Source organism: Filicampus tigris, chromosome 8, assembly GCF_054856515.1.
Source record: "Filicampus tigris isolate MCC_2025a chromosome 8, RoL_Ftig_1.0, whole genome shotgun sequence".
In the NCBI taxonomy this organism is placed as follows: domain Eukaryota; kingdom Metazoa; phylum Chordata; class Actinopteri; order Syngnathiformes; family Syngnathidae; genus Filicampus; species Filicampus tigris.
This window is the reverse complement of record NC_141224.1, coordinates 13,268,168-13,288,749: the sequence shown is the minus strand read 5'-3', so window position 1 is coordinate 13,288,749 and position 20,582 is coordinate 13,268,168. Positions and strand designations below refer to the sequence as shown.

Genomic DNA, 20,582 nt, shown 5'->3' with positions numbered 1-20,582 from the left:
TGCTTGATGCTACCAGACTCAACACTCTCAACTCTATCCAAAAACTGCGGTGGTGAAACAATGATTTGTCATGATTGGATCACTCTGATTGTGTTAAAAAGCTAAAGGCAGAGTTCATTTGGACTTTGAGAGCAAAAATATTTTAAGCAGGCCAAGTGATTACTAAAATGCCTGCTGAAGACAATTTAAAACTCATTCGCTGCCCTTGACGTATTTATTTGTATTTTCACAGTCCAGCCATTCAATCCCAGGAATGTATTTCCATTTTTTTCAATTTTTTTCCAACGTTAGGGTACAAGAGCATCTGAAAATGTCTGTCAGTGAATGAACTAAGCAGAACTACTTGACATCTCTGACATGATTGTCAGCTGCATATGTTTGTGAACAAAGGGTGGGATTGCACGATTGTGTAGAGGAAGGAAAGGGCAGATTGTATATAGGCTTCTTTTGCTTGAATGGCTTATTATCCTGATATATCTCTGTAGTCTTTAATATCCTGGGAAACAGTATGCCTCGAGCCATGCTGCTAAATCACTACAATGTTGACTTTGAGTAGAGCTTTACAACCTTTGACTGTATTCCTCGAACATATAATATGGCATGCATCTTTTTTACAATAAATAGATATGCGGAAATGCATCGGAAATCATCCAAACTTGTGCATTTGCTCAGGGCAATTCAGTTCTTCTTGTGTCGTGCTCATTAAATTCATGTCAGAACAGATGACCAAACGATGGCGTGAGTTATTTTGTGACTGTGGCCTCCATCGCTGTTTACCACCGGGGCATGTCGTAGCGGCTGACATGTTAATAGAATCAGTCAGTGATAACAGGGTGCTAATGAAAATCTAATCTGAAAGCTAGCCTGTTGGTAGATTGTCTGCTTCTTCTGTGTCCGGTGAGAAACATTTCTATCTCAGGTCTCATTAGCTGATATTCAGTGCAGTGTCTTTCTGAAAAATATCCCATTTATAGAAGCTAGAAGCAAGACTGAGGCTGTATTGGTTAGAGCTGGGGTATGTCCGCGGCTTCTTCCAATAGGGCAGGTCAGAGAGGAAATGAATTAATGGGGTGCTGTTAATTAATTCAATTCGATCTTCCGTTTAGGGGTTTGAGATGTTGAACTAAAGCGTAGTTCAGGACTAAAGCCAATAGAAAGCTTCAAATACTGTATCCCAGTAGAAAATGTAAGATGGATTTGTACAGCAGCAACTGTTCGGACGTTAAAAATAACAACGTTTTGTAAGTAATGGCACTGCCACAAAGGTGTCTTCTCTTTTCTGTCCAGTAAATTCTACTTTTCAATTGCACATCTCAGCCTGTACTCTCCTGTCTTTAAAATAGCACCGCGGAAAATTGCAAAACCAAATCGGTCATAATCATACACGCAAACAAACACACAGTGAGGTTCTACTGTATTTACTTATCAACGGATGGCTGAGACACATTTTATTACAGAGAAGAATGGGGGCAGCGCAGCAAGAGACTGAGGAATAAAATAGTACACCATCCAGAACTAAGGTAGAGCAACACTTTCTACTATGTTGTTTAGCCGATATAAAACTACTGTAGGGAGTACTATTGTGTTTAGCTAAATAAAACCGCATATTGGAATAGAGTCATAATTGTTGCCAATCCCAATCCCAACCAAATCCCTGAAACCCGTATCTCACCGAGCGGCGAATGTTTGAAAATGTAGCAAATTTGGCATTTTGTCAGGGTTTGTAAAGAGTTGCAAAAATGTTTGGAAACAGTTTTAATTTTAGCAATTTCCTTGCAAAAATGTTGCTAATGACAGATGTGACCCCCTGATTTTCTCCAGTATTGGCCAGAAAAGTTGGCAAATCCAACATTTGCAAGCATTCACTGCTCAATGAAATACGGGTAGATAGGGCTCAGATTAGTAATGTGTGTACACTCAGCCACTATTAATTATAGGAGATAACTATAATCAACTAATAAACAGTAATCGGTGGAAAAATGATTTTGCAATACATTTTAATGCAAATACATTTTCATCCGATTATCCAATTAATCAATAGAATAATGGATAGAATTATAATTCTAAAAATATTACCGGTAGATAGTGACAACCCTGAATTGTGATTAATGCTTCTGCAGCAAAATGTTACTTTGCTGCATTGCTAATATGCTTGTTGTGTGTCTCTGGAACTGACAAAGTGCCGTTGCCGTCTTCTGGTTTGGCATATTAGTACAGGTATTTTGCAAGCCCATGCACAGTATGAGAGTTGTTTTGATGTTGTTGACGAACTTGAAACTGTTAGAATACGTATGTTGTTCCCGATTTTGCAAGGTTGCCATGTAAAAATAGTCCTTTTTTATTTGCATGTACAAAAGCTAGAGCATGGCGGTACTGCACAAAATGTTCCCAAAGTGTGATAATAAAAGCCCACTGAGTCCAGATGGCAAGGTTCATGGATTTCAGAGACAAAAAGATGCTCGTCTGTTTGTCTGCGCGTCTAGACTGTGTCTTTCTCAGCTTCCTGAGAAAACACCGTCATACACAGTCCAAGAATACTAACAGTGGTGCATCATACAGTATTCCCATGCAACAGGTGTGAACGTGCATATTAACATGCTGCAAATACACTTCCCCATAGCCCATCATGACAAGTTTCCCTCTAAGTCAATCTCATTCTGCAATCACAAACACATCAGTCAGGTCACCATTGTATGCCCATTGTGTGCAAAAGCTTGACATTTCACCGTGCTGCGAATCGTGATGCACAGCTTGTTGGCAGGCGGGCAGCTTCTTGTGGCTGCAAATTTAGTCCGAAATTGTTGGTTATCGTTTTGTGTGTCTGTGTTAGAGGTTACAGCTGGACCACATGGTTTATTATATTCCTCACTGACCGACAAAGTCCCCGAGGTGATCTTATGCTTGTCGTGGTGCGTGCACATGCATGTCTGAGCGCTGGCAGAGTAACAAAAATGGTCATTGTGTACGTTGAGATGCAGTTAGCGCACCACATGGGGAGGGGGCAAGTGAAAGTCTCATTTTGTGTTTCTTATATTGCATCACACTTAATTGAAGCGCATACAGCCTGTTTGTCCCACAATATTGCAGTGTGCAATGCCGTGCCCTTGCTACTCTCATAGGACGTAGCCTCCAAATCACACCTGGGACACAGTCGCAAAACTACATTTCACTTGTGTCATCAGCAAGCTGCTCAGTTTTCAGGCAATATTGTGAATCTGTATTTCATGATCACATAGCTATGAGTTATCTTAGTTATTAGTTAGCAATGCTGCATTCATGTCTGTTAACATTCCTTCCATAGGTCCAAATATGGACTGGAGTGGCTCTGGAGGACAGATGGCGCTGAGTCATCTATGCCTAAATAAGGCGTATGGTTTATCCCACTCCATGGAGGGATTACATGAATTCCTTCTGTGTAATAGTTGGAACACACCTTCCCATCAAAGTGCGCTGGAAAGTCTAAGGGGCTGCTTTCACGAGATTTAAAACTGTGCCATTTTGGCAGTTCATTTACATCGGTCCCCAATATTTTTTTGCACCACATAATAGTTTTACGTAAAGAAATATTTTGAGGGACCTGCAGAGAAACCATTAAAAATGACTAATCAAAATACAACTCACCATTACAATGAATGTGGTGTCTGTAAGTCCTCCACAATAGCCTTTTGCCCGCTGGTGACATTGCCAACTACAGGCCTGGCATGCATATTACAGTGTTTTATTTTCAGTTGTTTTTGCTTTTGTTTTGCTTGTCTTTGCTTGTCTTTATGAACAGTGATCGTTTTTCTTGTTCCGTTCTGTTTGCACGAGATCATCTAGTCCTGTTGGTCGTTGCAAATTTGATTGGTTTACTATTTTAATGACATACTTGTAATAGAATGGAACTTTCATGGACATTTCAAAACTAATGTAAGAGACCAGCATCACTTGTCATGTTTCTTAATATTGTGGGTAAGGATTTAATCTCTGTACCAGCCTCATCGCTTCTTTCTTCTCACTCAGTTTTTATGAAAATTACTTTTTTATGCCCCTATTTGATAGCCATGTACATGGCTATCAGCCATGTTCTTTGTATTTGAAGGTAAGGCATGATAAGAGGAAGGTCATCCCCTCCTAAGGAGCTGCAATTTTATCACGCGTAACCATATTGCTGATACTATATGCAAATAGACAAAAATGCATGAATTCCTGAAATGGAAGTGCAGTGTTCATCGTTGACACATAAAATATGGCAACACCTACAGTATAAGCATTTTGAACTTCAGGCTGTACTTTACAGTATATGTCAGAGTATGTTTTATCCTGCTTTTTTTATGTGCATTTAAATTCCAGTCTGCAATATACTGTGTGTTGGTTGTGTCTTGTCGAGTCAGAGAACCAACACGGACAAGGTTTGGAGACAAATGAAAAGTACATCTTCCCTTTCTCATGTGTCCACTCATCCTTCCACAGAAACTTCCCTTCTGGGTAAATAGGACAGCTGATGGTGAACTGCCTTAGAGGACAATTCAAAAGGTCAGCACAGGCAGTCTGTTGAGAAAGTGCATCTCGTCTCTCTCTTTGGAAAGACGACAACACTCGCTGGCTCGGTCTTATCTCCCTTAAATGCTGGAAGGCACAGGCTACTTTGACAAAACCACCACTTGTATTTAATTTATTTTCCACCCTAAAACCAGTACTCTGCTGTCTGCTTCTTTCTCGTTCATTTCTAGCCCTAACACATCACAAAATCCCCTGGGGTGTTCGTAATGGTCTCCTTGGTTTCTGCTTAGGGTGACAAAGCCCTGCCGAGAAACCAATCACAACTGTTACTAGGAACGAGGGGATACAATAAAGTTAAAAGCAGAAATGGTGGGAGTGTTTCTGAGTGTTTTTCAAGTAAAGTAAACCAGAAAAAAGGTTAGGAGTGCCCCATGGCGGGGGAGCCTTATTTTATACTCTCCACACTGTCACCTTTAGGTTTGTTTTTGCATTTCATTCACAGTACATGAGAACAGTCAATCAATAAACCGAGGACAATGTGAATAGTTGACTCACGTGCTTTAAAATTGTCTTGGATAGGTTGTATACAGAGAGGAAATTGCTGCTTTGGTGAAGTAAATGAGGCCTCTTCCATTATTCAACATGCATTACACAAGAAATGCCATTTGAAAATGATCTTTGGTCAATGAAAAATATTACTACCGCCAGAGGGGTACATTGTTTCAAAGAGAGAAAATGTCAATAACGATTTTGTGTTCACTGGAATATTTTTTTTTAATCGAAAGTTCCGCGACTGAGCCAGTAGAACCAATCGAACGTGATATATGGTTAAGATATATGTTTGTAGACAATGACAATTTGGACGTCTTTGTAAGAAAATAGAGGATGGTAATTACCACCTGATTTTAAAAATTAAAAATAGCTCTTCTGTTACACTGACACTTTATTTTTACATCTTCGATTGAAACAGTAAAGCTTCATAAACTCTGGCCTGTGTGCAAGCCACATGTCTAAGGTCTTAAAATCTTTTGGAATTATTTTTCTGTCTGTTTCAGGGGCTGAGATATTAATTATTTTGTAAGTGTTGAATTTCTGGGAAAACTTCAGGTTTTCAAGGGTAATTCCAAAGGTGACCTTAGGTTTTGGGGAGCTGTTGAGGCAGTCGCTTTAGGATTTAATGGGTTATTGTTGAAACCTAGCTTGCATCGTCAGTTACTAAGAGCCCCATCTTATTTCATGATTTTTTTTGCTGCATGCACCAGATGAGAGGAGAGAGACAACAATTTCTCTCAGAGATGTTCTATATGGTAGTAATGATAAATAAAAATTGAAATGCTGACACTTACCATTTGTCGTGATTTATCTGTAAACCGTAAACTGTTTCATCCCTAATTTTGATTCACTTGGTTGAAATAATGTGTGAGTTACATGATCCTGAGATGCATAAAATTCAGCTACAAGTTATTGCTGTATTAATACTGTGTTGATAGGATTTTTTTTCTCCTGCCATAAACTGTCATCTTCATGCAAATTAGAATGCTGTTTGTCAGTCGATAAGTCAAGAGAGAGAAGAGAAGCAGTAGTCAAAACAGCATTGAAAATGGCTCTACACCAACACCGTCATATGGTGCAACTATTTTAGTTGCTAGAACCGCAGCGACAGTTTGTGTGATGTGTTTGAAGCTCTGTGGCATCACCACTAACTTCCTCCAACATCTGAGAACTAGAGGCACAGCAGAATACATTCACATGCTGCAGCCATCCAAAGAGGAGCAGGGAGGTTCTACAAGGGCAAGACTCACTTCTATACTGAAATCTTTGCTGCGGGTAACTTTGGGTACCCTCAAGACAAAATGATGGTTCATGTCCCAGTCCATGTTTAAACAGTATGTAAAAATGCAAATTTCTTTTCGCCAAAACAGCTAGGACAAGTTTTCTTGTCCTTTAACAGATTTAAGAAATAAGACAACAGATTCTGCCGAGCAATAATTATTAACTTTTTGGTGATAATTAAGTTTAAACTTGCAAATTTGGGTTGTGGATCTCTCCAGTAATAGACAGTTCGATACGTATCTCGATAAATGGGGTGCAGTATGATTCAATGAAGTTTCCATTATAAAGTGGATCAGTTTGAACTCTTTTATTTGGTTTGAATCAGTGGGATTATGATTCGATTCGATATGGTCCGACTCAATTCATGAGGCTATTACGCAATTGCCAATACTTTAAATGTGGCATTTCCTTCAAAGATATAGGGACCAGGCCGGTTGGCGAATGGTTAAAATTCACGTTTAATTTACAGCCAAAGAAATGCATTGGTGGGTTTTTTGTTTTTTTTTCCAATGCGAAAAATTCTTCAAAACACGCAGTACGTCATTTTTGTTCAGACAAAGGTTGCAAAACTCGCTATTGTGTTTGTAAGCAGTTGAAGGTGGTTGCCATGACGTACCACACTGTTGCTGAAGGAAGCAGCTGTGCAGCTGTCTCTATTTGAGCACTAAGTGAGTGTGCGCCTCAAAAGTAAGATCGACATTGTGTGTCATTATGAAAAGTCAATTATGGTGGTATAATTTCCTATTATTGTTTTGTCCCTATAAAAGATGTTCCCAGGAAGGGGACAAACACCCTCTCCATAAATGTTTATTACACAACTTCAGACCTGCCTGGAATTATGCATTAAATTAGACAAGCTAGAACACTAAAGTAGTTGAAAGAATAACATAGCTATTTACACACATTAAAGTCTTATGATGAAGCATTGATGTTGTTGATGGCTGGCTCGTCTCATGAAAACTTTTAATGCTCTGTGACAGTTTGACGACATAATGAGGTAATTTTCCATCCCTGGGCTGCTCTTCTAACAACTCTAATATTGCTCTCAGGCCAATGACCACCGCCGCCACCCCCCCCCCCCCTTTTTTTAAACTTATTTACTGGATATGTGCTGAAGGATATTGCGGGTGGCAGTGAATAAATACAGAGTTAAGGGAACTGTAGCCAACCCATGAAAATTGAGTCCAAACATCTACATGACCTTCTCAGAATATAACATTAGACAGAAGATGTGCCAAGAGCAGACCATAGCTCAATATAACAGTAATGGCACTGCAAGCATCATCGAGGACACCCCTTGAAGTCAAACACAGCCGTAAATCCCATTAAAGGCTGTATTTGAGATAACTGTGTGGCCTTGGATGTCACAGGGACAAAGCTTTAGTCCCCCACAAGTTTTATTACAGGGAAAATACTAGTTTACCATGATGTTCTTCCTTCCTTTTGCTCACTGTTTTTCTAATTTGTCCAGATGTAGCTTTGTCATCCTCCTTTTCTGGCCAGAGACAGTGTCACCTCCATCCTGTGACCGGGTCGTAGTCCACCAGAACTCTATATGAATTATGATGTGCTCAATCATTTCTAATCTTGTTACAGATGTTAGTTTGCCCTTGACAGCGAAATCAATTGATGGAATGCGACTCTGATTTCTCTGCGCTTTGCTCAGTCACGCTGTCAATGCTTGTGTGTGATTGCACGCGTACGCTCGGACTGACCGATTTATTGTCTTTTGATCGAAATCGCGCTTCTAGCCAACAGGATTACGTTATCGCCGAAGCTTCGTCTTTTTGCAGTGTGCCTGACTGACCCACAATCTGTTGTATCAGAAATTTCACACATACTGTAAATGCTCTCTGCTTCCTCGCCCACCAAGCTGATCAATGAGAAGTGGCTTGCTACTTTTGACAGGTCATGCAAACCAATCAGCTCTGAGCTGCTGCTCACGAACTGGGGCACTAACTGCCTACCAAGGCACAAGCTACGAGCTGCACAAGTAACTACTCCTCGCCTCAGTGGCGCCAAATAAGCTACACTTATTATAATAAGCATCATAATCACTAAAGGAGGACAAATAGTAACAAAGTATTGCAATCCCGAGTAGAGATAGACCGATATGTTTCTTTTTTTCAGGACTGATACGATACCGATATTAATTTTCAGTAAATGGAAAAATATTGGAGTCAAAATCTAAAAGAAAATTCAAAACTCTTAACTTTGTTGAAATATATTCAAGCGTATGTTTATTCAACGATTTTTCAGGTTTGCATGTTCATTTTTTTCTCATCATTTGTATACATTTTTGACAATATAAATCTTTGTTGTAAGATTCTAATAAAGTTCAGGGAGCTCCCAGAATCATCAGCATGTCTCAAAAAGTTAAATGAAAATTTAAATAGCTCCCCATAGTTTTCTACAGTAAATAAAGTTCTCCAAAATTTCAAAATGACATAAATGTTAAAATTGCCCTTATCTTTGTTTTGATTTCAAAGAAAAACAAAATGTGCAAAATAAAGTGTTCGGGGTAGTAGAATCTCTTATAAAGTTAACTGAAATTTTAAATAAATAGTTCCTTGAAGTTAACACAGTTTTAAATTGATTTATTATCGGACATCAGATTTTTAAAAAAAGCCGATTATCGGCCCGGCTGATAATTGGTCCATCCCTAATCCCGAGTATGAGGGAACAGGCGAAGCCAATGCTAATCACTAAGCTAATGTTGCGTTGCCAAAGGCTGTCTTTTTCTTTGCCATGTGGTTCTTTTGCTCCTCTGTACACAAACATCATCGGTTCCATTGTGAGACAAGACCTTGGATACTTGCCAAATGACATGAACTAAAATGATACCTAATGGATTGTCCATACTGAATGAGTCACTGTGGACTATCTTGCACCATATCATGATTATAGCACAAAATACATCCCAGACTTCTTTAATTTGTCATAATGTATAATTCATGGTCATTTCATACATCACATGCCGTCTTATAGGAAACCTCATTAAAATGTGGCATGACTCCACATTCACGTTGAATCTGTTCGTGGCTGGTTCATGCATGGCGTTATAGATAACTGCATGGTCCATGCACAGGTCTTAAAAACGTCTCTATACTATATATTACGAAAAAGGCACATATAGGGTCGGGTCCAACCACCGGTGAGGACAGTGCAGCTTTACCACTTCACCCCTTGCTATGATTTTATGAGTCCCTCGTGAGCCTGCACGATGCACGATAGGAGACGGGTTTGTGAAAGATCTAATTAAACAGAGCAATATGAGAGTGCAGTGATCCCCAGCCACAGACAAGTCACAAATCAGTGGCTGTTGACAGTGGACTGCAGGGCAATTGGGCTTTGCAGTAAAATAAGTACTGTAGCCCGAAGATAACGACCATCCCTACTTGTCTGTGGTCCCCTGTTTAACTTTCTTTACGGCTTGGCTGTGATGGGTTGTGAATCTCAATCCTGTTGCGCAAAACATTAAAGTAGATGTTTGTCTTGTGCACCTAAATTAATTGTTAGTGGTGTCTCAGGTTACTTTTTGCCTAAAACACAAGTAAATCCGACAAACGCAAGATTTAGTGTTTGTACAGTGGAACATCTAAGGTGCAAATATACATATAAAAAGATAATCACTGTTAAAAGTAAAACGTTTTTGGTTCAGCTGGGGAGTGTGTGGGGGTGTACGGGTGTGTGGGTGTGTGTGTGCGTGTGTAAAATTTCTTTTTTGGTATATCCATCAGCATTCACTTGCTATTGCATCTGAATAGAAAATAACGGTCTTCGGGCCACCTGGCGCCAGCGCTCGACTATGTGGTCTCTGAGGACATTGAGTAACTGAGAACAGAGAGGCCTCGGAGTACAATGACGACAGGCCTGATTATGCGAGTATACAGGAAGGTCTCAAGCATTGTTGTGCTAATCATGTTAACGGACAGAAACTGAAGGCAGGACAGATGCTAGGAAAGGGCAATGAGCGTTATGTTATCCTGATTAGGAGGCTACCAATGGACTTTCTCTGGTACTATTTTTTTCCCCTATCAGACTGTTGTTTCTACAGTTCACACAAATGACTTTCTCAGCCAACATTACTTTATGTATTTTTATTCAGCAGGGTACCTTTCCCCCGTTATCAAACGCCTACACGCAAGGCTGTGATTTGATTGAGAACAACTTCCAGATTTTTTTCCCCGTTTTTTTGTCATGTGGATTTGAACAGCTAAAAATGGTTAAAAGCAGATTTAATCCTTTGTGATATGTGTGCAGTAGTTCACAGAGTGTCTGCTTAACACAAATCTCTGTAGCATCGCCTACAAGCTCCCAGCAGTTATCAACAAATCAGTTTGAAAAGCTTTGCGTTTTGAGAGAGGCAAGACTCTGTGGCTTCATCTCATGTGGTGTGAGGCTTATTTGGATGACATAAAAGTTAAGCCTCTAATGAGGTTCTCTGTATTAAGTGTTGGAGAGCACATATTAACATAATATAATCATTGTATCTATGAATATTTTAATCAAGTGCACAAATTACTAAAAAGCGAACACAAATTATTAATATAAGAGCATGAATCATTAAATGTTGCTGTGTGATGTTTAACTTAAATCGTTTGTAACATGCAGTTGGAGTCTTTGTAAGATTTGTATACTGTACTACGGGTATATCTAATACAGAAACAAAATACTTAAACATTTCAACTCTGGACAGTACTTTGCTCTCTGACTACCGAGCATGTTTCCTTGCTCGAAAAAATATCCGCCAAGTCCTACCTACTGTGACAACAAAACCAGTATCCTACGGTTAAATGCAGCAGAAATTAGGCTTGGCAATGATAATGTGTGTTTATATTGAGTGGGAGGAATATGCCAAATATCCTTGTTTAAAGTAAGGTAGGGCTACTCACTCAAACTACTCGATGGAGAAGACTGCGCAGACATGCGCTTGTCCTGAACCAGTCATGTGATTGGAAATCAGGGCCGTTCACTTGATTTTCAGCTAATCGGTATCGGATTTTAAAAAATGTCTAAAGTCAAGAATAAAGTATTTTATTTGATTACTTGATTTGAACCACTGTTGCCTTAAAACCATACGAAAAGTTGTGATAGATTTATTCCCACCCAAAAAATAATACATTTGTAAGATAACTAAGACAATTTGGATGTACTCTCTTTTTCTTCGTAATGCATTGCATTGAGGTATCGGACTGAGACTTGGTATCGACAGATAGTTAAAAATAAATTACCTCGACTCAAACTTGGACACATGAAAGTGTACAAAATGGATTTCTCAGGCTAATATTTTCTTTCACTTCTCATTGTAGGATCCTATATGTTGATCAACTCCTCACAGCATGTAGCGGGCCATTGTGCTCAGCTGCTGCTGCAGACTCTGAGCGAGAACGACACACACTGTGTCCAGTTCAGCTACTTCTTGTACAGCCGCGATGGCCACAGTCCAGGGACCCTGAAGGCGTACGTGCGTGTCAACGGCGGTCCGCTGGGCAACCCGGTGTGGAACGCGTCGGGATCTCACGGAAAGCAGTGGCATCAGATGGAGCTGGCTGTCAGTACCTTCTGGCCAAATGAATATCAGGTAAAGCTGGCAGGGATGATGTTCGTTTGCATTTTTGACCTCAGTGATCTATGACTTAAATTTTCTTCAATCACTCTTATGTCTATGCCATGTGACCATTTGCAAATGTTCCCACCTACAGGCAGTGGTGGGAGGCAATGAAGTACAAATACAACAATAGTGTAATGTTAGTCAATTTTTCAGGTACTACGGGTACGTTAATTGACTTCAAGAATAATGCATGGCGAATGTGTTGTGTCTTCTGCTAATCTGCCAAAGAACCACCAACTTCTGGCGTGCAAAAATTCTCGAATCAGAGAAAAATCCATATTGGTAAGGTGTATTTTTTTCAGTTTTATCATTAGCTGATAATGTGTACTGTATGCAAAAGTTTTACAGATCAAAGCACTTACGTCCTGCTAAGGTACAGTAAATGGTGCCGCCTAAAAGCAGAATTGGACAAAGCACTTGCAAGAACTTTAAACATCTACACTGTCCTTTGTTTGATGTTGTAAGCGTTACCAAAGATGACAATATCCGACGTTTAGGCATTGTTTGTGTTTACACATATCATATCATGTGTTTCTCGTCGCCCGTTGCAGTGTGTCTTCATTGACCGCTCCGCTTGTCTGACTGCGCTCCGCTTGAAAAGGCTCGGAATGTAAGCTCTTTGTGCCTCTTCAAGAAACTTGTCTGATTGGGAACGCTGATGACGACAGCTGCTTATATAGAGAGCTGCCATGTGCCAGCTCTTCTTTCTGATTGGTGGCTGCGGCGGGTAAACTGTCATCCAATCAGTGTGCTGATGGGAGGGCTCCCGCACACAGCGCGCACTGATTGGATGGCCATTTTCCCGCCGAGGGCCACCAATCAGAAAGAAGCGCTAGTGAAAGTTTAGTCAGACTCGCCGACGGACGGCTGTTTAAAAATAGAGGCGGACTGGCCTATAGATGGGTACTATTTTTTTCCTACCGGGAAAAATGATGGATGATGGACGACGGAAGGGTACACTCGCTGCTGACAGATGACTGATGCTCAATTTTTAGTAAAATGCCCAGCTCTGGATATTTAGCTATTGTATGAAGACACCAGCCAGAAAGAAAACTAAAGTTTAGTTCGTTTGGGTTAAAACCATCATGCCATCAAGTTAGTTTGTTAGTAAGGCGAGTTATCGTAGCATCCAACGGAAGTCTGCTAACTTGTGACGTTCTGCATTTAGGATTTCGCATTTTTTTGGTAGGTCATTTCACCTGTTAGCAAAGTTATTTGAACACGTTATTTTAATAGCATACCAACTTGAGCCAATGCTAGCTGGCACTTGGCTTAGAAAACACTTGTCTTGTTTTTATTGTTCCAACTTAGCAAACAGGTATTGTTTATAATTGACGGTAAAAAAAAAAGTTTTGCTTTTTACTTTTGAGTACATTCCAGAGTATGTACTTTTTAAAATACTATTTATTTACCATAAGTAAAGGAGTCAAATTGCTGCTTGTTTTATCAGACTTTTTTACAGAGTGTAAGTACTTTTGCTACCTCTCATGTTGTCTTAATGTGACATTTCATTCATTCACTAGGGTGTAAAATTCCCCTTCTTTCATGTCAGTTGTTATGACAGAGATGTTATGAAAATAAATGCCTATTTGCTTGCTGTCAATTCCAATGACCACCCTTGCTCTATTCTTTTATGGCTTAATCAGAAATGATACAAGGGACTTGGATTACTTTCCAGTTTCCGGTCAATAGTGGTAACTGTCAAAGACAAAACATCCTCTGGTTTATACACATTATGCTTGAATGTGGTTGTACTTCATACAAAAAAAGTCACTTATAAACTCTAAATCTCATCAGTGTCTTATAAAACTGTAGCGCCGTAATAAAATGCATTGCTCCAAAGGTTAATTTATACTCATATGTGACCAACTGTGATTTTACCTTGTCAGGTCTAATTATAGCCAGCTACAATAACGCTAATCATGCTTTATAGCCTATTTACAGTATTGATTTATTAACAGGCATTGAGTGTGTGTAACACATTTTTCTGTTGATTTGCTGATGGTTTGTCAGGTGTTTTTAAAGTATAGCCATCTTTTGATTCAATTGAATTTTTCTGCAAACTCAGTGGAAGTGTCAAAAAGCAATTAAGTTGAGTACTGTGCATTTTATCATGAACTGTCAGTGGCTGTAACTTAATTGAATTGTGTTCAACCCTGCAAGAACTGACCTTCACTTTGTAAATAGTACTTCCTTGTACAAACAGGGGCAAGATTTAGAGTGACTCTTTCCCATCTCCCAGCCTGACAATGAGGTAAAAGGTGTCTCTGATGGACAGGAACAAACACTCTGAACAACACTGTGATTTCCTAAACATGTCTACCCAGAAATTCGAAGTAATTTTTAAACATTGAAGTCCGTGTCATGTGAAAAATGTTTAATTTAAAAGGGCATAGTGTTTCAGTTGGAGACACACATTGTCATGACTAGAGGTGGGTAGAGTAGCCAAATATTGTACTCAAGTAAGAGTCCTGTTTTTATTTACGGTACTTAAAGGATTCAAGTAAGAGTAAAAAGTAGTCCTACAAATAATTAGTGATATATTGAGTAATAATTAAGTAAGAGAGAATAACTATTCAGTGAAAATACTCCTCAAGTACTGTGTAGTAGCTGGTGATTAACTTTTGATGTTATTTTTTATTCTTTTTAACCATCAGACAAATAAATACATTGAAATATAATATTAGTCAGCCACTGTCCAACAATGTAACTGTAACTAAAACTGATTGATTGAATAAATGACAGAATTATTATTATATAACTATTGATAAAGTAAAGTAAAGCCTTTTTAATAGCTATGTTCTATGGTAGTTGCACTTTGACCATAGTTGGTGTGTGTGTATACTTGTCTCTGCGAGAAGGAGCCTACAGTATGTACGTACAGTGTTCCCTCGCTACTTTGCGATTCAGTCATTGTGGATTCACTCTATTGCAGATTTTCATTTGTGACAAAACGTCATCTATTGCGTCTATTTTGCGGGCTTTCTAGCTATTGCTCTTCTTTCTTAGTCGGACCAGTCATGAAATGAACTTTTGGTCGCGTTCGGTAATTCACTCTGATGCCTGTGCACTACTCAGAGAGTGTGTGTGTTTGGAGAGGCAGAGCACACTCCCCTCTCATTAATTTGCAAACACAGCCTATGTTCTAAACCAATTAGCAGCTTGTGCTTGAACTGTTTCCATCTGGACTGCCTGACGCACTGGCGCACCGTGCCCCCATTTGGAGCACCTAGAGTGCGCACCGGCACTCTGTTTTTGCTTCACTCTGAATAACCGAACGGCGGTTTTGAAAAACGTTTTGTTCCGAAACTCAGAACGTTATTCAATTGTGCCGTTCGGTTATTCAGTGCCCCCCAAAATGGAGCCTAATGAAAGCAGAACAAGCCCAATAGTAAACAGCTGCGTTCAGAAATTGTGAGCGGAGCGTGTTCCGCCTCCGACAGCAAATGAGGACGAGACGAGGACGATAAAACATCGGCAAATAACTGTTAATAACTGGCATTGTAGCCCAAAAAAAAGAGATCATTCAAGGCAAGCCTACATGAATAAATAGATAAAAATAAAAGTATCCAACATTACACAGCTCAAAGTAAAGGAGCAAAAGTACTCTCTTTTCTTCATAGAAATACTGAAGTAAAAGTAAAAAGTACTGTAAGTTGCATTAAATCTACTATGGCAAGTGCAATTTATGCCAAAAGATACTTGAGTAAATGTAACAGAGTAAATGTAGCACACTACTACCCACCTCTGGTCATGAGATGTGTTATAAAAGGCTAAGTCCAACATTGCAGAACATATGCTGATTCGTTTCATGAAGAATAAATGGGAGTACCCAAGCCACTGTTTGCAAATTAGAGAAGCAATATATCAGGCCAATCAGATGCTATTGATGTTTGTGTTTGCGTTACCTGCTGTGCCTGTATGAAAAAGGATCAGATCGATATTTGTCCTTCTATTATTTTAACAGCTTCGAGGTACAGGGAGCTGGAGCCTTTCCCAACTGACATTACAGAATGGACAAATCCTAATTCAGTCATAGGATCGGATCAATATTTCATTTCTAAAGTATTATCAATTCGCCATATGCATTGTTAAATGTACATTATTCAGGGGGGCTGGTGCCCAGCTAAGAGGTGGTTATGCCTTGGACAGATTGCTCGCATTATGCGGGGCTGACATTTTGAGTCTGATAAAACTTGCACATTCACATCCAGTGGACCTGCATGATTTTGATCAAAATTTGTTTGTGGTTTTCTGTGATTGGTCAAAAATGGAACACAAATGCCATGAGATGCATATCAATGTGGTTACGACTAAGAACATATATTTGAATACATTTTCATGATGAAGATGGAGAAAATCACTATCAATTAATTACTTATTAGTAATATAATTCATCCATTATCTATACCGCTTATCCTCACAAGGGTCGGCGTGGGACACCCTGAATCGGTTGCCAGCCAATTGCAGTAGTAATATAATGATTTCTTTTTTTAAGGCGCAATAGTTGTCTGGTATGGATTGCCAAGTTTGAGTGCACCCAAAATATGTTTGTACTGTATTAACTTTAGATGTCAGACCAGGAACATATTTTCCACCCATTAAAAATGAACATAGATAATAAACATTTGTATAGAATTATTTACAATTTTGAGGAATTCGGTGTCTGTGAGTATGAAGGTGTTTGCAAAATTGATACTCAATGGATTTCTCCAGTTAGACTTCCTGAGCTTCATAAATTGGCTTGTTAAGATGTCAGGAAAATGGCTCTAACAATAACAATTGTCCTTACACCACTTAATTTATTTTTGCATGTCATAAGCAGTGGGAACCACACCATCTTTGTAATGCCCTTATTAATGATTTTAATAGCTCTTGCTCTTATGGTGAAAACTTGACACTGAGCGAGTTTAACAGTGTCGAGTGCCTTGTTGAAGATCGCCTCAGTGGATGCAGGGCTGAGCTGTGATCACTGTTTTGCAAAATGTTATTGTTTTCTTAACATATCAAGGCAGCTCTGAATGCATTAATAATGGGCTGATTCGGGATGCACTGAACCAGTCTAAGGTATCAGCGCTTGTCAAATTTCTCCAATACTATATATATATGTACGCACCGATACCACATCACCAGCCCGACATCTACTTTCTGGGAAGGAGCCATGTCAGCTGTGTGTTTGTGGTGATACTTGAAAGATACATATGACACACTTTTAGGTGAAATTTTGCTCTGCAATATGAATGATGAACTCCTCGGTTGGCGACAGCCGCTTAGCATGGCTGCTACAGCACCATGGATGTAACTTGGACTGCCGAAGCCAGCCCTACTCGCCGTCGCGAGAAGTGACGCCATCTTACGTTGACGCTCACCAAGATCACCTAACTTGATTTTTCCGTGGTGTTTTCACATAATTTTCTGTCTGTACGGCGAAAATAGCACAATGTTTGTTGTACAGTTGTACCAGTAAATCCTGGAGAATCTCTGAATGGACAGTTCATCGGTATGAATGACATTATAAATGTTCTCTTATAATGTATATCTCTGAGTGCTACTCAAACATCGTTGTAAATCTGGATGTCTGAACAATGAAATGAAAGCAAAGGCCATCAAGAAATAAATTGCTGTGAAATGTAAACCTCAGTCACGATTCACGATACTGAGATAATATACTCTGAATGGTCGATGTAGCCAGTGAAGTTTGCTCCCTGAGAGGCTCTCATGACTCCATACAGGAATCCTGCCATAAAACGTGCACTGATGACAGTGTTTTCAGTGGAAAAACGGCAGAAGTTGTCAGTCACAGAGGCAACGCAAGATGGCTCCTCTCTGCCTTCAGGCGCGAGAGCCGACTGGAAGTTCGGGTTATTATGTACGTCCGCGTACAGCACACGCTCCACTTGTTACAGTATACGCACACCTGATTGGCTATGCAACCCATGTGACCACGATATGTATCCTTTTGCATCGCTCCGTCAGTTTCATAGGTCATTTTTACATTATTTTTCAGACGTTTGTCATGTAATTAATGCTGTTGTTGGTCAGTGTAGCCACCATGCATGTATATACCAAGCAGATAGTAATGGCTACGTGAGTGTCATTCCAGCACGTTGTGTAAAAAATAAATAAATAAATAAGTCAAGTGCTTATTTCTGTACAATATAAAAGTGGATTACAAGGGGAATTAACATTTATATTGGAATCAATGTAATGCTTTAGTTAACACACTATAGATCACAGTTGATCCATGATTCATTTTGTTTTGTTTGTTTTATTTTGTCAGGTGGGATTTATTATGTTATTATTGTCATGTTTTGTGACAAGTTGTTACACATTTTTTCTATATTCGAGCGAAACAAATGGCATTTTCAGCAATATTGCAAGATGTAATGGCTTTACCAAGTATCGGCGAGTATTCAAATGTAAGTAGTTGTACAGAAAAAAGTGGCATCACTTTATTCCTAGTGCTGATGTTCTTTGAGTTTCCTCCAAACAGTGTTTGGGTTTGTGGTATGAGTTGTTCTTCTCTTATGGATATTATTTCTTCTATACTATCTCACTTATGGTTTCTAGTGAGTCAGAATTGTTCCATGGCTGCCAATTGAGAGGAGGAGGATTAATATGAGGTGGAATGTAAGTCTCTTAAGACTGCGCAAACACAACCTTCTTTGAATAAAGCAGCTCAATTGGTTTAATGCTCACGCCACGAAATATTACTTATATTTCGTGTGCTAGTATCTGGTCTTTGTCTCCAAAGTCTCACAGTGATTGTAACTTCAAAATCTTCCTTTCTTCAGCAGTCAAAACTTTGTAAAAAGCCAGGTGTTGTTGTCATCACAGCTCCATCAGGGGGTTCACCCTCATACTTCTGAAGTGTTGCCTACGCTTTGACAATTTTTATCACATGCTCAAATTAGTCTGCCATTAAACGTATTGCAATGCTAAATACTATGGTTGTACTTTAAAGCGGTGTAGAACCTTGCAGATTTTACTGAAAGCTGTGCCTCACATCTGACTACTGTCGCGGCGACCTTGAGCAAGACACCGTCGTGACTCCCCTAGCTCGAGAGGTTCAGCACTGTTCAGCTTACCCTGATATACAGTATCACCTTGCATGTCTGCATGCGTGTGATCTGGTTCTGTGTGGTGTTCAACACAAATCTACAGCAGAGTGTGAGTTGAATTTTCCCTTGAAGGATTATAATATCATGCATTATAGTACCATATCGTGGTGCTCAGACAGATCGGCCACCGATTGAGATCGTCCGATTTCCGTGGAAAACTATGTCATCGGCATATGTTGATCAATGCCTTTCATTACCAATCATAAAAAAATGCCTACAGCTCTTTCTTTGCGGCCTATAGCCAACTGGAGATCAGCCTGTGTGCAATATTGGAGCAACTATCCCCAATTCATTCCGCCGTGGTCGCCGTCCCCCTCCAGTGATGGCACCTTCCACAGCGATCATGGTAGAGGGCTATAGTTATTTGCATACATAGCAGTTGTAGCTCTCGTCAGAATAAAGTAAGCTGTAAAATGTACTAAGATTCACTCTGACTGGAGTCCAACAATTCTGATTTGCTGATCATTTTGACACTTGAACAGTCTTAATTGTTATTTTTCACTCAGGATTAAGAATATATTTCTGTGAGAATTGTTCTATGCTCTGTCAGCCTGTTTCTACCGCTTGTGATCAAATACAAGTTGTTTGGAGGTTCATAATGAATTAATGTAAATGCTAGTTTTGTTAGCACGTCTGTGGCCTTATGCATTGTGTGTTAGCATTAAGCTAGCGGACTTTGGTAAGACAAAGTTAATGTGATTTGGTTAAATACACAGCATGTAATTCTTCCTATGTTTAGTTTTAAAGTAAACTTAAGTTAGCTGCCACCTTAGCTAGCACTCGTGACTCGAATTTTTTACCACAACGGCAGACAAAAAAATCGGCCACGTAAGGATCTCAAAACTCGCCATTGACTCAATTTCACCTTTATTACTTTAAAAGCTGATTAACCGAATATCAATTCCACACAAATGAATATTATAGTATAGAATATTATACCCATCTCTCAGTGTATTTGTAGTCTGGAGCATGACAAACCTCTCCCCCTTTTCAGTTTGCATTATTGATTTCTGTGGATTATTCTGGGAAAATATAAAGATCACCTTGAAAAAGTTGACCAGAAAATATATCTCGGATAGCATGCACCCTTCTCCCTCTTTGTCGGCCTTTCAACTACCAGGAGAACCTTCCTATCAAATATTTAAGATGTCATCCAGCCCTCAAAGTCTCCCAACTAGAGAGACTCCCTCCACTGTTAAACGTTTCTCACTTTTTATGCTTTACACTGCACATTTCTTTTTTCCACTTGTTGATAGTACTTCAGTTTAATAGCGCAAACATGTTTGTTCAGATAAAGGCGTATAAAGGAAGGTTTCTGTCAGGAAAATGCATCATATCAGGACAGCAGTTGTTAAAAAAGACGCTTATGAAATGCAAGCGGGTGTTTGACGATGATGGTGTCTGTGAAGTCCCAAAAAATTCTAGCTGCCGGATCCTCCAAAGACAAGTATGCATTGTAAGCAAGGGAGTGAATAAGTGATGTTTTGTTCTGAACTAAGGAGGAGAAAGAGAATATAGGACCATTTAGCGTG

General features: G+C 39.5%; 1 protein-coding gene across 5 annotated transcripts in view; it reads left to right on the top strand.

Annotated features, from left to right (window-relative positions):
• The window catches only part of ptprub (protein tyrosine phosphatase receptor type Ub), a 177,018-nt gene that overhangs the window by 78,972 nt on the left and 77,464 nt on the right, over positions 1 to 20,582 (top strand). For all 5 annotated transcript variants that reach the window (XM_086037770.1, XM_086037767.1, XM_086037771.1 and 2 more), the window contains exon 3: positions 11,628 to 11,899. In XM_086037770.1, the coding sequence (XP_085893896.1) occupies positions 11,628 to 11,899 (272 nt within the window). The remainder of the gene's footprint in view (positions 1 to 11,627; positions 11,900 to 20,582) is intronic.